The 15,449-nt window shown below is 47.0% G+C and overlaps 1 protein-coding gene and 1 pseudogene across 3 annotated transcripts; both read right to left on the reverse strand.

The window, feature by feature from the left end:
- Positions 1–853: 853 nt before the first annotated feature.
- LOC144109471 (uncharacterized) lies at positions 854–9,661 on the reverse strand. 3 transcript variants are annotated; one of them, XM_077642291.1, is made up of 9 exons: positions 9,615–9,661; positions 7,213–7,401; positions 5,816–5,992; positions 4,816–4,896; positions 4,135–4,203; positions 4,001–4,069; positions 3,843–3,935; positions 3,708–3,785; positions 854–1,007 (listed from the first exon to the last, which is right to left on the reverse strand). In XM_077642291.1, the coding sequence occupies exons 1-9, from the start codon at positions 9,631–9,633 to the stop codon at positions 967–969; spliced, it is 816 nt and encodes a 271-aa protein (XP_077498417.1). In that variant the 5' UTR covers positions 9,634–9,661; the 3' UTR covers positions 854–966. The 3 variants fall into 3 exon arrangements, with proteins under 3 accessions (XP_077498417.1, XP_077498415.1, XP_077498416.1); XM_077642289.1 differs by lacking the exon at positions 9,615–9,661 and having other exon boundaries at positions 7,213–8,255; XM_077642290.1 differs by lacking the exons at positions 854–1,007; positions 9,615–9,661 and having other exon boundaries at positions 3,338–3,785; positions 7,213–8,223.
- Positions 7,497–9,597, reverse strand: LOC144109470 (uncharacterized; annotated as a pseudogene).
- Positions 9,662–15,449: the final 5,788 nt, after the last annotated feature.

The following is a 15,449-nucleotide window of genomic DNA, read 5'->3' on the forward strand; positions in this document are numbered from 1 at the left end:
CCTGGGAATCTTTAACGTGCACTGACATCGCACAGCACACGGGCGCCTTAGCGTTGTTCCTCCATAAAAACGCAGCCGCCGCGGTCGGGTTCGAACCCGGGAACTCCGGATCAGTAGTCGAGCGCCCTAACCACTGAGCCACCGCGGCGGGGCAGGGCATGTAATGCGAAGGCAAGATAACCGCTGGTCCTGAAGGGTAACGCAGTGGATTCTAAGAGAAAGTAAGCGTAGCAGGGGGCGGCAAAAAATTAGGTGGGCGGATGAGATTAAGAAGTTTGCAGGCAAAGGGTGGATGCAGCTGGCAAATATAGGGTTATATGGAGAGACATGGGAGATGCCTTTGCCCTGCAGTGGGTGTAGTAAGGCTGATGATGATGATAATGATAATGGCCTTTATTGTACAGAAAAGAGGTTCTGAACTATAGTTTCTATTTTTTGAAGTAAAATGGGCAAATAAAGCACCCTTGATATTACCCTTTTACAGTGGAATCCGATCGGCAACAAAAGTTTTGGGTGAATATTCCTTCTCTCGCATTGGTCTAGATCCATTTGCTGGTAAAGAGCAATAGGGGCGATGGTGGTGGTGGTGGTGAAAAGCATTTATTAGGCTATATGTACAGAGAGTTGCACGCGGAGAGGCCCCTAGTGGGCATCGCCCCTTACAATAGAAAGCGGAGTCCCTCATTCCGGGACCCCGTTGGTCCTGACCGCTGCGCAGGTCTGCCGAACCAGGGCCTGGTGGGACGATAGTTCCTTGCAGCCGAGCAGAGCCGCCTCCCAGTCCTCTCAGGTAGGGGAAGGGGTGATGGGGGGCAGAGAAGGATTTTGCCTGCATGCCCAAGCGATGTGAAAGGTCTCCAAATGGCTGCTGCAAGACGTCTTCAGTCGTGCAGCTGCTCTGCGGAGCGCTACTGCTCAGTCGCTGCAATATGGCATCAAGCTGCTGACCCTGATGCTCGACACGCATCAAGATTGTTTGTAGCAGTCTAAGCTTGTGCTTTTCAGTTCTGAAAATTGGTAGAAATATTACACTTTCTTTAGAGGCAAAACAAAATGTAAACGAACATCACAAGGCAATATAAAGCTGATGTGGTGCTGAATTTGAAACTGGCTTTAGCCTATGACAAGAATCCTTCAGCTAAGACATGCATGCGCAAGGCATCCTAAACAGCCACAAAAATGCGTATCATCAAGTGCCTACACGTGCAAAGCTTAGGAAGCCAGGAGCATGAATTCCTTAGCCGTGAGAAACAGAAGTGCCTAACTAACACAGCTCGTGCCTCATTTCTTAATTTCACAAGCTAAACACCAGTTTTCCTTTTAGCTACGTTTTACCGCGTGCAACAACTGCAACATAAATAATTCTGCATTCAATCTTTGTTTTACATTAAAGGCATTGGCATAGGAGGCACATGTTCCCCTTTGATCTAAAGATTTGCTCTTCCTGATCATTTCACTGACACAAGGGCCAGTTTGACCGAAGCATACTTTACCGCATGTGAGTACATATCAACACCACTCCTGCATACACATTTGGGTGAATTGAGTGACATGTATTTGAGTAATGGCTTAGTTTGCGCATTGTGATAATTTTGTACACACAGCATGGGCAGCTTATTCGGAACCGAAAATACTTCCTGGACGCATCTTTTTCCCATCCTTAAATTCTGGGTTACCAGGTAACGTTGAATAAGCTATCCAAGCTAAGTGCACAAGTTGCTCGAAACATACAGACTAAACAAGTGCACCAACAGACATGCCACCCAATTTACCAAATGTGTAACATAAGTGGTGTATGTGACCGATGCATGAGTGGCAGAGTCTACTTCGGTCAAACTGGCTATTGTACCAACGAAGAGATCTGAAGACGCTACGTGTTCATGTCAAAGGGGAGTCTCTGCCTGCCAAGCCATTGTTGTGAATGTGAAAACAAGCACTCCACAATTTTTTTACGTTGCAACAGCTGCTCGCAGTAAAATGAAGCTGAACGAGCCGTTATCCTGAGATGCTAAGAAACAAGGCACGGACTATGTTAGCCATCTGTGTTTTTCAGGAAGAACGAATCGTGTTTCTGGCTTGCTGAGCTTTGCATGTGAAATCGCGAAGTGATATGCACTTTCATGGGCATTGTAGGGGGCCTGGTGCAGGTGTATCTCTGTCACCGAGGGATTCATGTCATTGAATGAAATCAGTTGTAAGATCAGTGCCATCCTGTCTTCTTCTTGTCATGTTATCTGCTTATGCTAGTTTTGCCTCCCAAATGTAAAATGCGACCTGCCGAGCAAACCATGTTTCTTTTTTTAGAAGAGAGATGACTGACGCCCACTAAGTTGATTTTGCAGAAAAAACACGACGTTTCGGGACCGGCTCAGGTCCCTTCTTCATGGTGTGACTACGGGTGAGGCGCAGCTTGACTTTTTAAGCCCTCGTGTGGAAGACCTCCGGGTCAGTGGCCGCAAACCATGGATGTAAAACGAGGGAAGTGTCCCCAGGGAGCTATTAACATTCTCCCGTGTCGGTTGGATGTGCTACGACTCGAGCAGAAGCCTCCTGTGCGGGTTAACTTCGGTTTCCAGTACAACTGTACCGTCAAAGTCAATTCGGTGGTCGCATGCCTCACAGTGTTCGGCCATAGCGCTGCGTTTACGGTTCATCTGTCAGACGTCCGCTTTGTATTGAGTCATTCTTTCCGCAAAGTTCTTAGTTCCCCTACATACAAAGCCGAACATACTGAGCAGGCGATTTTGTATACAACGCCTGGGGCCCTTTCTTTAGGGTGACGGTGCTTCGGACGAGGGAGGAGGCGTCCGATGGTGGTAGTAGGTTTGTGCATTATTAGCACCCCTTCTTTGCTGATAATGCGAGCCAGCATTTCACTCAAGCCTTCAATGTATGGGATGCAAAAGTGTTTGCTGTGGTCGAACATTGCGAGGCATGCGACCATCGATTTGCCTTTGACGGTACTGTTGTACTGGAAACCGAAGCTAACCCGCACAGGAGGCTTCTACTTGAGTTGTGGCACATCCAACAGACACGGGATAATGTTAATCGCACCCTGGGGATACTTCCCTCTTCTTACATGCATGGTTTGAGGCCATTGAACCGGAGGTCTTCCACACGAGGGCTTAAAAAGCCAAGCTGCGCCTCGCCCGTAGTCATACCATGAAGAAGGGACCGAGCTGGTCCCGAAACGTCAGTCAGGTTGGTGTCAGTCATCTTTCTGTTAAATTAAGTTTCCCAGCCAGACAGACTTCTGTCAAATGTTTCCTTTTGAAACCATGCGTCTGCATTACACTGCACAGTCCAATGCATCATTCACACAGTAAAGCTTCTCTTCTCGCACACGTCTTTCATTCAAGAACTATACGAACTAAATGCATAATTGTCCTAAAGAGTGCCAATAAAGTGCCAACAGGCTACATTTGTGAATGCACAGGTGCAAGATTTGTAACCATATGATTCTTGTTTGTATAGATATGCAATTATATCCATGAGGTTTATCTTCTCTGGAGAGGGATGCTAGTTACATAAATAAATATATAAATAGCAATAATTATCAAACAATAAGTGCTAATGACATGAATAAATAATCTACACATGTGCACATGTGAAGGCCAGGTAACTAGATAAATCTAACGGCATAAAAACACACAGTGATCCAGATTTACATACAAGCACTGCAAAGAGAGCAATTTAATTGCACTTGCCAGAATGCCTTGAAGTGTTGGCAACTGAAGAACCAGGACTGGAGGCATATGATCTCTCGTCAGATCCTGCACTGGGTGCTGCATGTTATTGAGACATCAGTAATAAAATCAAGTTTGACATTCTCAATAATTTACCTGACCGGAAGCGACCATCCGGCACTGAAGAATTTGTGGGCGGAGAATGCATTGTGTCAGCTTGGGCCCAACGATTGCTGTGTGACTCCGACCCTACACTGAGACAAAGCGAAAAATTTAGGAAGCATTACGAGGGCCAACACAGGTTCTAAACTTACATGGTGCCCTCCATCCACCAGTTTGCTCAGGCCTTTGTTGCACCCCCGTTGAAGAAGCAGCTGCATACCCTGCTATGAAAAGAGAACACTATAGATCTTCTGTATGACAATTATTTTCACCACTGAAAACTTACAGGAACTGGGCACCTGCATTCCAGAGCACCGAGGCGAATGAATCCTCTGCATTTCAGCATCACTCTCACCTGTACATACAGCAGCACTTAAAACAATGCCATTCTGCAGTAAATTCAGCTACAGAGCTCAGCTAGCTTGTACAGGACTGAAGATACATTGGGTAACTTAAATATAGCAAAAAGCTGTTATTTCTCATGAGTGCGTGTTCCTAAGACAATCCAGCCATGCACTGAGTGAGAACCTGCAATTATTGCAAATAACGGCACAGAACTGCTGTTAGAGTACGTAACTGTTCATCTGTGCTCCCTCAGCAGACTATTGGTACACTGGGCCACGTGTGCAATGTAGGAGCAGCCGCATTATAATGTGACACACTGGTTCACAAAGCATGCATATTTACAGTTCGCAACTAACTAGGCCTAAACTGTCAGCCTCTGATTGTATTTCATGTGATTCCTGCCCATATTCCCTTTATCTATTGGAAAAAATGAATAGGATCACTCTCAATGCTTCATATGCCATGCTAAAGAGGCACAATGGCCAGGTTCATTAATATTACCATGATGTTGATTTCGCTGTTAAAAGAGCGCTTGATTTGCTTGATATGCATCTCAAAAATGTAGTGCATTGTTAGCTGTGAAATTTTCCTTCACATCATCAGAGCATCCTTCAGTCCATACCATTATGTCCAGACTGCTGTGAAGACTGCAGTGAATGAAGTCGCTGTGTTTTGCTCCTCTGCATCCTCTTATCTCTTGCTTCTGGTGAAAAAACAAAGACTACCAGTGAGAAAGCAATAAAGACACAATGAGAAATCTGAACCCAAATCTACAAATTCAGATATCAAAAACCAAAAGCATCTTCAAAAACTAATAACAGAAAAAGACTCAACCAAGTGACCAGACAGACATAGCGCTTCGTTAATGTCCTTTTTCTCATGCTAGTTTCAAAGATGTACTACCAACTAGCTCCACAGTCTACAGTGCTGCCCTGCAAGAATGCATAGTATTTCAACACCTGCAGCAATACTAGCTCCTACTACGGGTTAGCAACTTGCCTAACTAGCTGCGTAAGTGCACAGGTTGCTAGAAGCAACACAAACTAAGCCTCAGCAATCAAATATCTTTTTCCAGTAGTGCAGGCTTCTTTTGTTGACGGCAATTTGGCACACACATCAGTATATTGGCTGATTCACCCACAACATTGCTGAGAGCACAGAGTCTACTCTTTGCCACTGCAGGTAGCTGAAATGTATCAGAAATTAGTGGGAAAAAACAAACGTTGTTGCCTCTGAAAGGTTTTTACCACATGGTAAAGGTGTTTTTGAGCAATAAAAGCATTGTGACTAGGCCACCGTGTGCTTGTGGGCATATGCAACCGACTAATACCATGCTGTTTCACTTGTTCAGTAAAACAGTGCAACAATAGAATATGCATTAGAAGAAAGAACAGGAACTTTCCTTTCCCTATTATACAGTATGCTCTTTTTGCTAAAAAGAAGTACGAACTTGGTCAACATGATTTTCTAATGTCTCACTTGCTATCGGCATGTACCAGCAACTACAACCATCAGGTCTTAGAGTTGAGAACGCACCAGGATAATACAGCATCCTCAAAAATAAGAACTTTTCTTGCAGCACGATTGAATGTGAATTGAAAGATCAGAGGGATGCACATTACTTTTGAACATAGACAGTGGTGGGGATGGAGGGTGCCTGTATTCTTCATCATCATTTTCAGACTCTTGAAATCTTTTTGTATTTCGTTTCCTTTTCCCCCGTCCAAGGTCGTAGTCGCTTTGCAAATCAGAGGTGTCCTCTGCTCTTCTAAGGCGCAGCCGTGCTTCAGCATATGTATCTGAAAGAGTATTTGCATTCCTCCAATCAAAACATATTTTGCTGAAATAGTCTGGATGCCCAGTATAAATTTCATAACCTTTCAGTGCAGTAATAATTGTTGCTCATATGCAAGGCAATCTTCATGACAGTAAATAACTCATAATGAGCTTCATGTTATCCCAAAATGCTAGAAAAAACAATGTGCCAAAGTAGACAAAACAGTCTTCTATCAAAAAGGAAACTGAAAGCAAGCAGATGGAACGGAGTGCAGGTTCACATATTATGAGAAAGTGAGCACAGGGAATGAAATTCACCATCAACGTCTCACTGAATTTCTGAAAGGTCAGTTATATAATGTCCACTGTGTGCTATTTTACTGTGGATAGTAAAGCCATAAAAAGACAAATGTCAAAATTTTAGCTACACACTCTTGTTACTACAATACATTATTTGCACAAGTTAAGTGTTAAATTAAGCTACCCTTTCTTTAAAACAAGCACATTTTTTTAATATTGTGAAATACCAACTCGGCAGTTAACCAGCAAGAAAGTGCAAGCAAAGCAATGACTTTCTTCTGGCACACACGAGTGCAGCAAGGCTACACAGGCACAGCAATTGAAGGCTGCCCATGCCGCATCAACGTTCAGCATTTCCAAGGGAACGAATGACAAGAATGCACCGCTTTCTGGCGACAGTGTAGCATGTCATGGACCATGTGCTGATGACACCTCATATGCACTACATGCAGTGGAGCGTGCATGTGTTGCTTGCTTCTCTGTATGTGACCAATGAAGCTGCTCTTTCACAACAAAATACGCAGCTGATGCATGCACCTAGAAATGCAATGCTTGCCTTCTTGCAGCTGTTTTGGCCATTATAGTAGAAGTCATTTAATGGTGCTAGCTGTGCATTGGCAACTAATGTTTGTTTTTTGCAACCTTGCACACAGCAAAACTGCACAGCACTTAATCAAAGATTAGGAGAATTTAGTGTAGTTGTTTTTGTACATGAGCTACTAATAATAACTGTTGGGTTTACTCTTCATGATATAACATGCACCCTGAAAATGGCAAAATTCAATAGCGTATTTTGAAGCCAAGGCAGTAGTGCTTGCTGGCTTCGCCTGCCACAGCCATACTCAGCATTGATGTTTATAATGCTGTGTCATGCTTATTTGTTGTTTGTGGTTGGCATACACCAAGAGGATGCACAATAAGAAGTGAATACAATGATCATTACCAAATGCCTGTACTACCATGCACGGCAGTTCCTTCCAGTCAGGTCCCGGGGTTGCACCTGCTTTTAACAGGCTATCAACGTGCCTCATTTCAGGAGGCCAGCGGCACATGTCATTTCTGATCCACCTTTTGGGGACAATAGCCACAGAATCATCCTCTTCGGGGAATTTCACAACGATGTATTGACCACCTTGTTCAAGGAAAAAAAAGATTTTATCTACCAACATATGCACCAAATACAAAGGTACAAACATTGTGAAAACGTGCATTAAAAATCAGTGGCCGCTAAACCCCTTGAGTGGTATGCAGAAGCGGAAAAATGGTTGTCTCGTGCTTGAAGAAAGTCTTAAGACATTTCTGAGAAATATCCTCAAGTGGGCAAGACATCAGGCTGGATAGCTGAGAAACTTTGTAAATGCCAAGCATCGATGATACACAAGGTGACAAATACAAATCACTGCGTTGCAAAAACTTCCTTCCAATTATACATGGTGCACCTGATGGAAAGTGTGCCAAGTTTTCCACAACTACTATAGAACCATCTGCAAGCAAGCAGCAACTGTTTCTTTTGCCAGCTGCAAGAACAACACTTTTTGGCAATGTAACTTTCAAGTACTGTGGAGCACGGCAAGGCACAATGAGTGGCCCGGAATCGTGTTCCATTGGAAACAATGGGTGACTTGTTGCCTTCTTACTTTCACACAGTACTGTTTCTTGCTCGGACAGTCTGTTACAGAGCTGCTCAAGGGGATGCTCAGGTTTTCGTACCATGGCTTTCAGAGTAGACATGAAATTTTCGAACGGAAAAGCACTCCAATCATTTAATGAGCCGAGGTGCTCCACATCAGATGCCAAATGGGACAGACCATGCACGTTGTGCGATGCATGTTCCTGGCCATAAATTTCAACAAAGCTCTCCACAAAGAACTTGAGAAGGCCTTCAGCATAGCTCAATTCACTTGCTGTGAGGCCATTTGTTGAAAGTATGTTGATTGCAACATGCAAAGAAAGAAAATTTTCGTACATCCGAGAAGGAAGCACTGAAGAGAGCACCACAGGGCCTCCATACAGCAGGAAAAACCGGAACTCAGTAGCCTTCCAGCGCTCTAAATCTCATAAACTTCGCGGCTTCCTGTTAAAATCACAGGGAACCTAGTTTGCTAGCTTCATGTTCCTGTCCGACAACTCAATAATTGCTTTGCGTCCTACCCTGATTCCCTTAATTCCACGCATCCACAAAAGCAGGAGTTTGCGCATTACACCCAGGCACACCAAATGCATATATTCTAGAGGAACATCCTTTACAATATCTAGTGGAAGCTCCTCCAGAATACTTTCACCTGTTTGGTGTTGTTCTTGAAATCTGCAGCGGAAACTTTTATCAGTTCTCAGCTGGCTTGTCAGAGTGGGAAAGCACACTCTGCCTTCAGAATATGTGCCTTTCACAGCACTCTTCGTGCAGCTATAATAGCCTGTGTGGCTTATTATGTACAGCACAAAAGCTTTTGCTGGTGCGTGACAAATTATAGCATGCAGACTAACTGGAACTGCTGCTGTGCCCACAGCAAGTCCTGTAGTCATCAGACACTTCATTTCGCTAACAAAGCCCCGCATGAACTCATTTGCATCATGAGGTTTGCTGTCGCCAAAAAAAAACACTGACAACAAATGGTGCCACATCTGGGAAGTTGTTAACCCGGCCGAGAACAGTCCAAAACTGTCCTTTAGCACTTTTTGATAATGGCAAGCCATCGATAATAAAGCTGAGGCTTAGTTCTCCAGGAACCTCTCCGCAACTTTGTAGGATCTGCCGCAGGCCTGCTTCGATGCCAAAATGACGGAGCTTTCCGCCAGCCAGTGTTAAAACACCGAAGGATTTTTTCGGCGTCTGAAGCAAGGCCCTTGCAGATGATGGCAGCGAGGAAAGACCTTTATACGTCCGCAACACTTTCAACAGTGATGTGACATTAGCATGAGATGATCGCGACTCAACTGCCCATGCTTGCAGCTTGCGACGAAGAGACAACACACTGTCTCCGTCGGCATTGTCACAATCGCTAGTCTTTTCAACGCACACTGCCGAAGAGGTCGAGAGCTGAAGTTCGCCGGACCTGTTCAAGTTCACAAGCGGCAAGCTTAGCCCTCCGCAGCCCGGACTTGATACACGTTCCAGCACCACGTCGTCCGCGCTTGGAACACGTTGCCGCTGCACAGAAACGTCGTCGCCGGTACTAGGCAGAGCACGCGCCGAGGCGGAGAGTCTCGGTTCACACAAACTAGACGGAGGTGACGCTGTATCAGTTCCTATGCAGCTTGCGAGCTGAATACACGCATTGACGCGACGATTTCTTTCCCGCCGGAACTTTCTGTCCCTGCTCTCCGACATACTGACAAAGGACTCACCATTATTTGCAGCATCCATCTTGCCCGCGCAGGAAGTTCAGCGGTTCAGCTTGGCTTGGCTTGGTTGCTCCAACAAGTAAAACGCAAGCTCATGGTTGCCAGCCACGAATATGATTCGTTCGGAACGGACGGTGCTAGTGGGGCTAGCATATAGGGTTTGAATTGTTTGATAAAAACGCTAGCTTAATTGCAGTATAAAGTTACATATTTGTGCGTAATTTTCCATCCAGTCGTTAAGTTACAAAAGGGAACGAGAAAAGTTTCCTGCCTCGCCCTCGACGGGTTTTGAGATTTATTCGACTGACTCAGTCTTTTCCCTGCTTTGCATTTTAGAATTTAGGACAAAAAAACGGTATGTCCATAATTTGCAATTTCCGTATAGCGCTATTGTAGCGATCGTCCTTAACAGGTCTTCACCAGGACGTTTCTGGGGCTACCCTACAGCTGGCGTCTTTAGGACGTCCTCAGAACGTCGGAAAATTTGTGAGGACGTTAGTGCCTTTTGAGGACGTCCTCAGGATGTTGGGTGTTGTCTGGGGCTGTAGATGCACGATGTGTTTTTCGGCTGCCACTTGTCGCGCTTGGTCTTTACTGTCCAAAGCAGCCTTCTCTTGGGGTCCCTCGGGAACTGAAACATTCTCCATCCCTTTCTGGAGTGGTTGGTGCACTGCGGCACACAACAACCCGGCATTTTTCGATGTGCGCCACCGGTCAGCACCAAGAGAAAAGGCGACAGAGCGAACGCACGTGTTACGGCCGCCGCGCCGCCGCGAGAAAGGGCATGAAAATGGCCACAGGTGGACCGTCCCGGCCGAGGAGGCGGCACTCGCCCTCCCAAAGAGTGACCTCACCCTAGAGGGCGCGCGCGCATCGAGGACCCTTCACAAGACATGGCTAGGTGGCTTGAGCCACCGCCCGATGTAAAGGGTTCAGCCGTATCCATCCATCCATCCATCCCTGAACATCGAGGCAGCTGAACACTTGATACTTTTCTGTAAAGGGCTTCACCCTACAGTGGAAGGCAGCGGGGCTGACTTACCCAAGGCATTGGGGTTTAGGGATAGTGAAGGGAAAGTGGATTTTAAGAGGTTAGAAGTAACCAAGCGGAGATTATCTGATTGGTGGCTAAAAGCAAGACAGGAGTAAAATTTCACAAGACATGGCTAGGTGGCTTGAGCCACCGCCCGACGTAAAGGGTTCAGCCGTATCCATCCATCCATCCAACCCTAGGCAGCAGCGTGCGCGCCTGCCGCCGCATCGGCACCAATCAGCCCGGCCGCACTGCCGATGTTCGGGCTCCCGAGCATTAACACGGTATGCTAAAGGTGTCCAATAGTTCGCGATTTCGACTCGCGCTCGACCCGCTGCAGAGACGCCGGCCGCCCTTATTCCGCCGATAGCGCAGAGAGGACAAAGTGTCCATGATTCGTCAGTCTAGTCGTCGTTTGCTGAAGTGGTTCTTAAAACGACTCATTATTGGGCTCACTTTCGCCCACAGATACTGAACAACCAGGCGGCGAAGAGAGCAAGAAATGTATTGGGCGGTCCACCAAAAGACAGGATTTCCGCTTCTCTCGGCCGCGGTAAATTTAAAGTTGTCAAAGGAACTCCGATTGAGCCTCAAAGGTAAATACGCAATCTGGAGCAATGTAGAAGTATTTGAACGTGGCTGCTGTCATTCTAGGTAAAACTATCCACCTGTCGCGTCAGGAAATGTTAAAGCTTCATAGCAGCGGCTTTGAGCAAGAACGAACGCTGAGAACATTTGAGGGATTCCCCTCTATATAAGAAGAATGAATCAGATGCCTAACAACGAAGAAAGAGGTGTCGAAAAAAATTACAAAGCACTAGTGTCCCGCGGGCGAAATGTTTCAGAAAGGATGCATTGCTCGCGAATGCGCCGAAGCCTGAGAATACTGTTCGTGCCTTTGCAGCTTTGGTTATGCTTCACGTTTCGACAACTCGACGTTGGCCGCACGCTTCTGTGGCTTCATGTCCGCTTCTCGCTTGCACAGGGCCACGTCTCCATGTCACTTCAACCGTTACAGACTAGCTTTCCGCGCTCTTACCGTAGCAGTGATCGTAAATGTTGCAGGCCGCCTCTGTAGCCGTCGTATAGCATTTATCGGCCGCCGTGCCGTGGAGCCGATAGAGGACCTTCGTGGACGCCCTAGTCTTCCTGTTCACGTAGACGCGGTCGCCTCGCAGGCCACAGACATTGATGTCGTCGCCGTTCCATCGCACTGCATCACACACACACACACACACACACACACACACCCCATCAACACGGCAGTCTGAAGAGACAATGACGCACGCGCAGCCGCGAAACCATTCGGAAAGACACATAACTTCTTTCGCGTGAGCGCTGCTGGTGCGTCTTAAGTCATGTGGCGAGTGGTCTGATACTGGCGCCTGCTGCCTCGGACGCTCCGCCACAGTCCGGTACTTTTCCAATCGACTTATCCTTATTTCTCTCCCGACGCCACCTGCAGTCCTATTTCCCTGTAGCACTCAAAAGACCTTTCGACTGCGACGCCCTCTCCGGTAATGTTTCCTCGCTCCGAAGCTGCTTGAGTCGCTTCCCTCTCCACTTCTGGCTGGGTGAAATACATAGCCGCCTCGTTGTCAAACCGCTACACAAGAGCATGCTAACTGGCCGATATGACGCGTGAAGTCAACACAAAGCCCGATAACTCGGTGATTTCTATCGTGCCGAAGAACACGCAACATACATGGACGCGGCAAGGCACGATGCAACAACCTACGTTGTCCGTGCAGGCACGCTACAATCTGCCCTTATCTTTACCGCCACAGTGCGTGGCTCCTCCCCCACCGCAGCAGTTGAGATAGCGAGAGCGCTGGCCATCGCTGACCGCCGTTCGCGCTCAGCCATGAGTGACTCAATACGAGCAATCCTAAATTACTCGGCAGACTGTATCTGCATTCATGCCGCACGCATCCTGCGCAGCTGCACTCCCGACCGCAAAATTAACCCAATCTGTCTACCCGACCAGGCGGGCAACTCTTGAAACAAAGGGGCCGAGCGACTTGCCCAGGGATAAACAATCCGGACAGCTAGCCAAACGGATCCAGGCGTCTTCGCTGAAGCCACCACACTTTTTCCGGCATCACCAATTCTCATAAAGAGACGAGACGCCGTTTTCCGCTTCGACCGAGCACAGACCACCCTGCTCCACAGCTTGTAGACGCACTCAGTTCATATACACTCAAGGCTATCACTAATCACCGATGGGGAATACGAGACCACATGCACAAATTGCAACCACGGATAGCCCCCTGCTCAGGCGCCCATCTTTTGGGGATGGGAAAATATCCTGCCTCCAAGGACCATCCTGCTAGCATCATCTGCGGAAAGCTGGGACAAACTCCTCAACCAGCCAGACAAGGCCACTCAAATTGCACTGCTTTCGGGGGCCCAGGACGTCGCCTCCACCTGAGGGCCACACATGACCCACCTGCCCTAATTCTCGACACCTGTAGGAACTATTGTTGTCTCTCCTCCATCTCTCCTTTTCATCTCCATGGCTCTCCGACTTTTTGTGCCGCAGTGCACACTACGGTCTTTCAAATAATGGGGCATATAAATTTTCGCCTTAAAATATAATGCATGAGTATAAACGTACGGCAATAATAGCGCTCATAAAAGGGCTTTCTAACCACGACATGCATCTCTTCGCTTCTGAGTCGACGTCGCTCGTATCTTGTCACTCCATTATGAACAACTTCAGAGTCCTGTTGACTTAGTCGGCGAAATTATCTTGTACAACCGGAAACAGCTGCGAAAACTTTTTCACTCAGTACATGGTGGCGAATTGGTGTTTGAACACAGACTCGGTGTAGCTGGCTTGTACTCTGCGAGGCGTCGATGCCGATTGTGGTGTCAATCGTCGGTGCGCTACTCGTCTTGAATGCGCAGCCGGGCATGACATCGAGGTTCTTCTTCGCACTGCTCACTCTAAACAGAAAGGTGCAAAATATAGTAAGGCGTCTATAATCACACTGCCTGTTTAAATGATGGGGCCCTCGAGGGCAACTCACTCCCTTTTTACTTCCTTAAGGGCGTTTTCGTGTTTAGAGTGGAGTGCAGATCCCGTATCCCGAGCTCGTGCCATAAAGAAAAGCGCATATTCTACCTCAGCGGCTACACCTGATTGGTAGAAGCGCCGGAAGCGAATGTCGCGGTTCGGCTTCAGCGAAAAAGTTCGACGAAATCGGATGGTGACGACAGGCACATAGCGTATGCTCCGTCATCACCAGATGCCCAAGGTAAGCCAACATGCCGGTGCGCATTGAAGCAGAGCCTGTCGCTTCAAAGTGAACTCGTATGAGTTACTGCGTTTTTCGGCACGTGAGCTGGCTATAAACTAGATACTGGTCTCTTGTTTCGTCTTATCTTGCCTAAAACAAATTGATAGACGATAATTTTGGGCTGTATTTTATTTCGCTGGGCGATTCGGCAGCTCCTAGGTCTAACGAGCACTGGATTGAAGTACAAATTGTTCTCTTCATTCAAACCGGATGGCGCCACTATCATCAGAGATATGTCGTCTGCGTATGTTGAATGATGTAACAAAGCGCGATGACCCAAAAATACTTGCGTTTGCTGCGCGCAAACGTGCATTTCCTATACTAGAGCTCTCTATTAGCTGTTGAAGTGTCCTGCATCATGATCGTGTGTAATGTCTGCCAGCGCGAAACCGATCTTGTGCACGGATGGTCAGTCGCCAGCGGCGCGCTGCTACACCGACTCGTTTGACATGCCAGAGGCGGTTTTTCGGTGTCCTTTACGGCTCTCCATAGTCGCGGTGGTGTGGCTCTGCATTGTGCTCGTCAGTTAATTTGCAGGTGAGTTTCCAGGCGTCAGTGTGGGCATGGCTGCGCTTCGTACCATGGCCAACTTATGAAATCTTCCTCTCCGAAGTCCCCCAACGCATCTATAATTTAAAGCACACCAAGACGATTTATTACCTGATATGTTTTATTTATTGGCGGCAGATAAATTAAAAACATATCAGCGGCATCTCGCGGTTCTTGCAGTGCCTGCATGAAGGGAATGACAAAAATAGATTACCGTCTGCACAACCGTCCGATAACAGCGCCAACTTATCATCAGAGATGTTGCAGACGGCAATTCGCCAAGGCGTCTTGGTTCAGCACGGCACAGAGCGCACAATGTGCAGCGAGTGAGTCGACACAAATTTTCCTCTCCGTTCGCTTTTACTCTCACGACAAATGTAAAGCGCAGTGTTATGCGAACAAGCTAGCTGCCTTTTATTTACCATCGGCACTCGACGGCTGCAGCGGGCGCACTGTCACTAAAAGCCAAGCGTATTTGGTACAATATTTTCTTCTTTAAGTACACCTCTGGCCTTTACTAGAATGATAAGAATGGGGTGGAGCGCATATGGCAAATTCTCGCAGATCATGAGTGGCAGTTTACCAATTTCACTCAAGAGGAAAGTGTACAACAGCATAATCTTACCGGCACTCACCTACGGGGCAGAAACGTGGAGGCTAACAAAAAGAGTTCAGCTTAAGTTAAGGACAACGCATCGAGCCATGGAAAGAAAAATGATAGGTGTAATGTTAAGAGACCGGAAGCGGGCAGAGTGGGTGAGGGAACAAACACGGGTTAATGACATCCTAGTCGAAATCAAGAGAAAGAAATGGACTTGGGCAGGGCATGTAATGCGAAGGCAAGGTAACCGCTGGTCCTTAAATGTAACGGAGTGGATTCTAAGAGAAAATGAGCGTAGCAGGGGGCGGCAGAAAATTAGGTGGGCGGATGAGAATAAGAAGTTTGCAGGCAAA

The sequence above is a fragment of the Amblyomma americanum genome, chromosome 11 (assembly GCF_052857255.1).
Source record: "Amblyomma americanum isolate KBUSLIRL-KWMA chromosome 11, ASM5285725v1, whole genome shotgun sequence".
Taxonomy (NCBI): Eukaryota; Metazoa; Arthropoda; class Arachnida; order Ixodida; family Ixodidae; genus Amblyomma; species Amblyomma americanum.

Bases quoted from the DNA above. Each gene is read 5' to 3' on its own strand.
- LOC144109471 (XM_077642289.1), bottom strand. From the start codon at position 7,480: ATGCACGTTTTCACAATGTTTGTACCTTTGTATTTGGTGCATATGTTG. The intron at 3,936-4,000 runs GTAAGTTTAGAA...GTCTCAGTGTAG, and splicing joins TGGTGGATGGAGGGCACCAT to GGTCGGAGTCACACAGCAAT. The intron at 1,008-3,707 runs GCAAGTGCAATT...ACCAATTTTCAG, and splicing joins CAACACTTCAAGGCATTCTG to AACTGAAAAGCACAAGCTTA.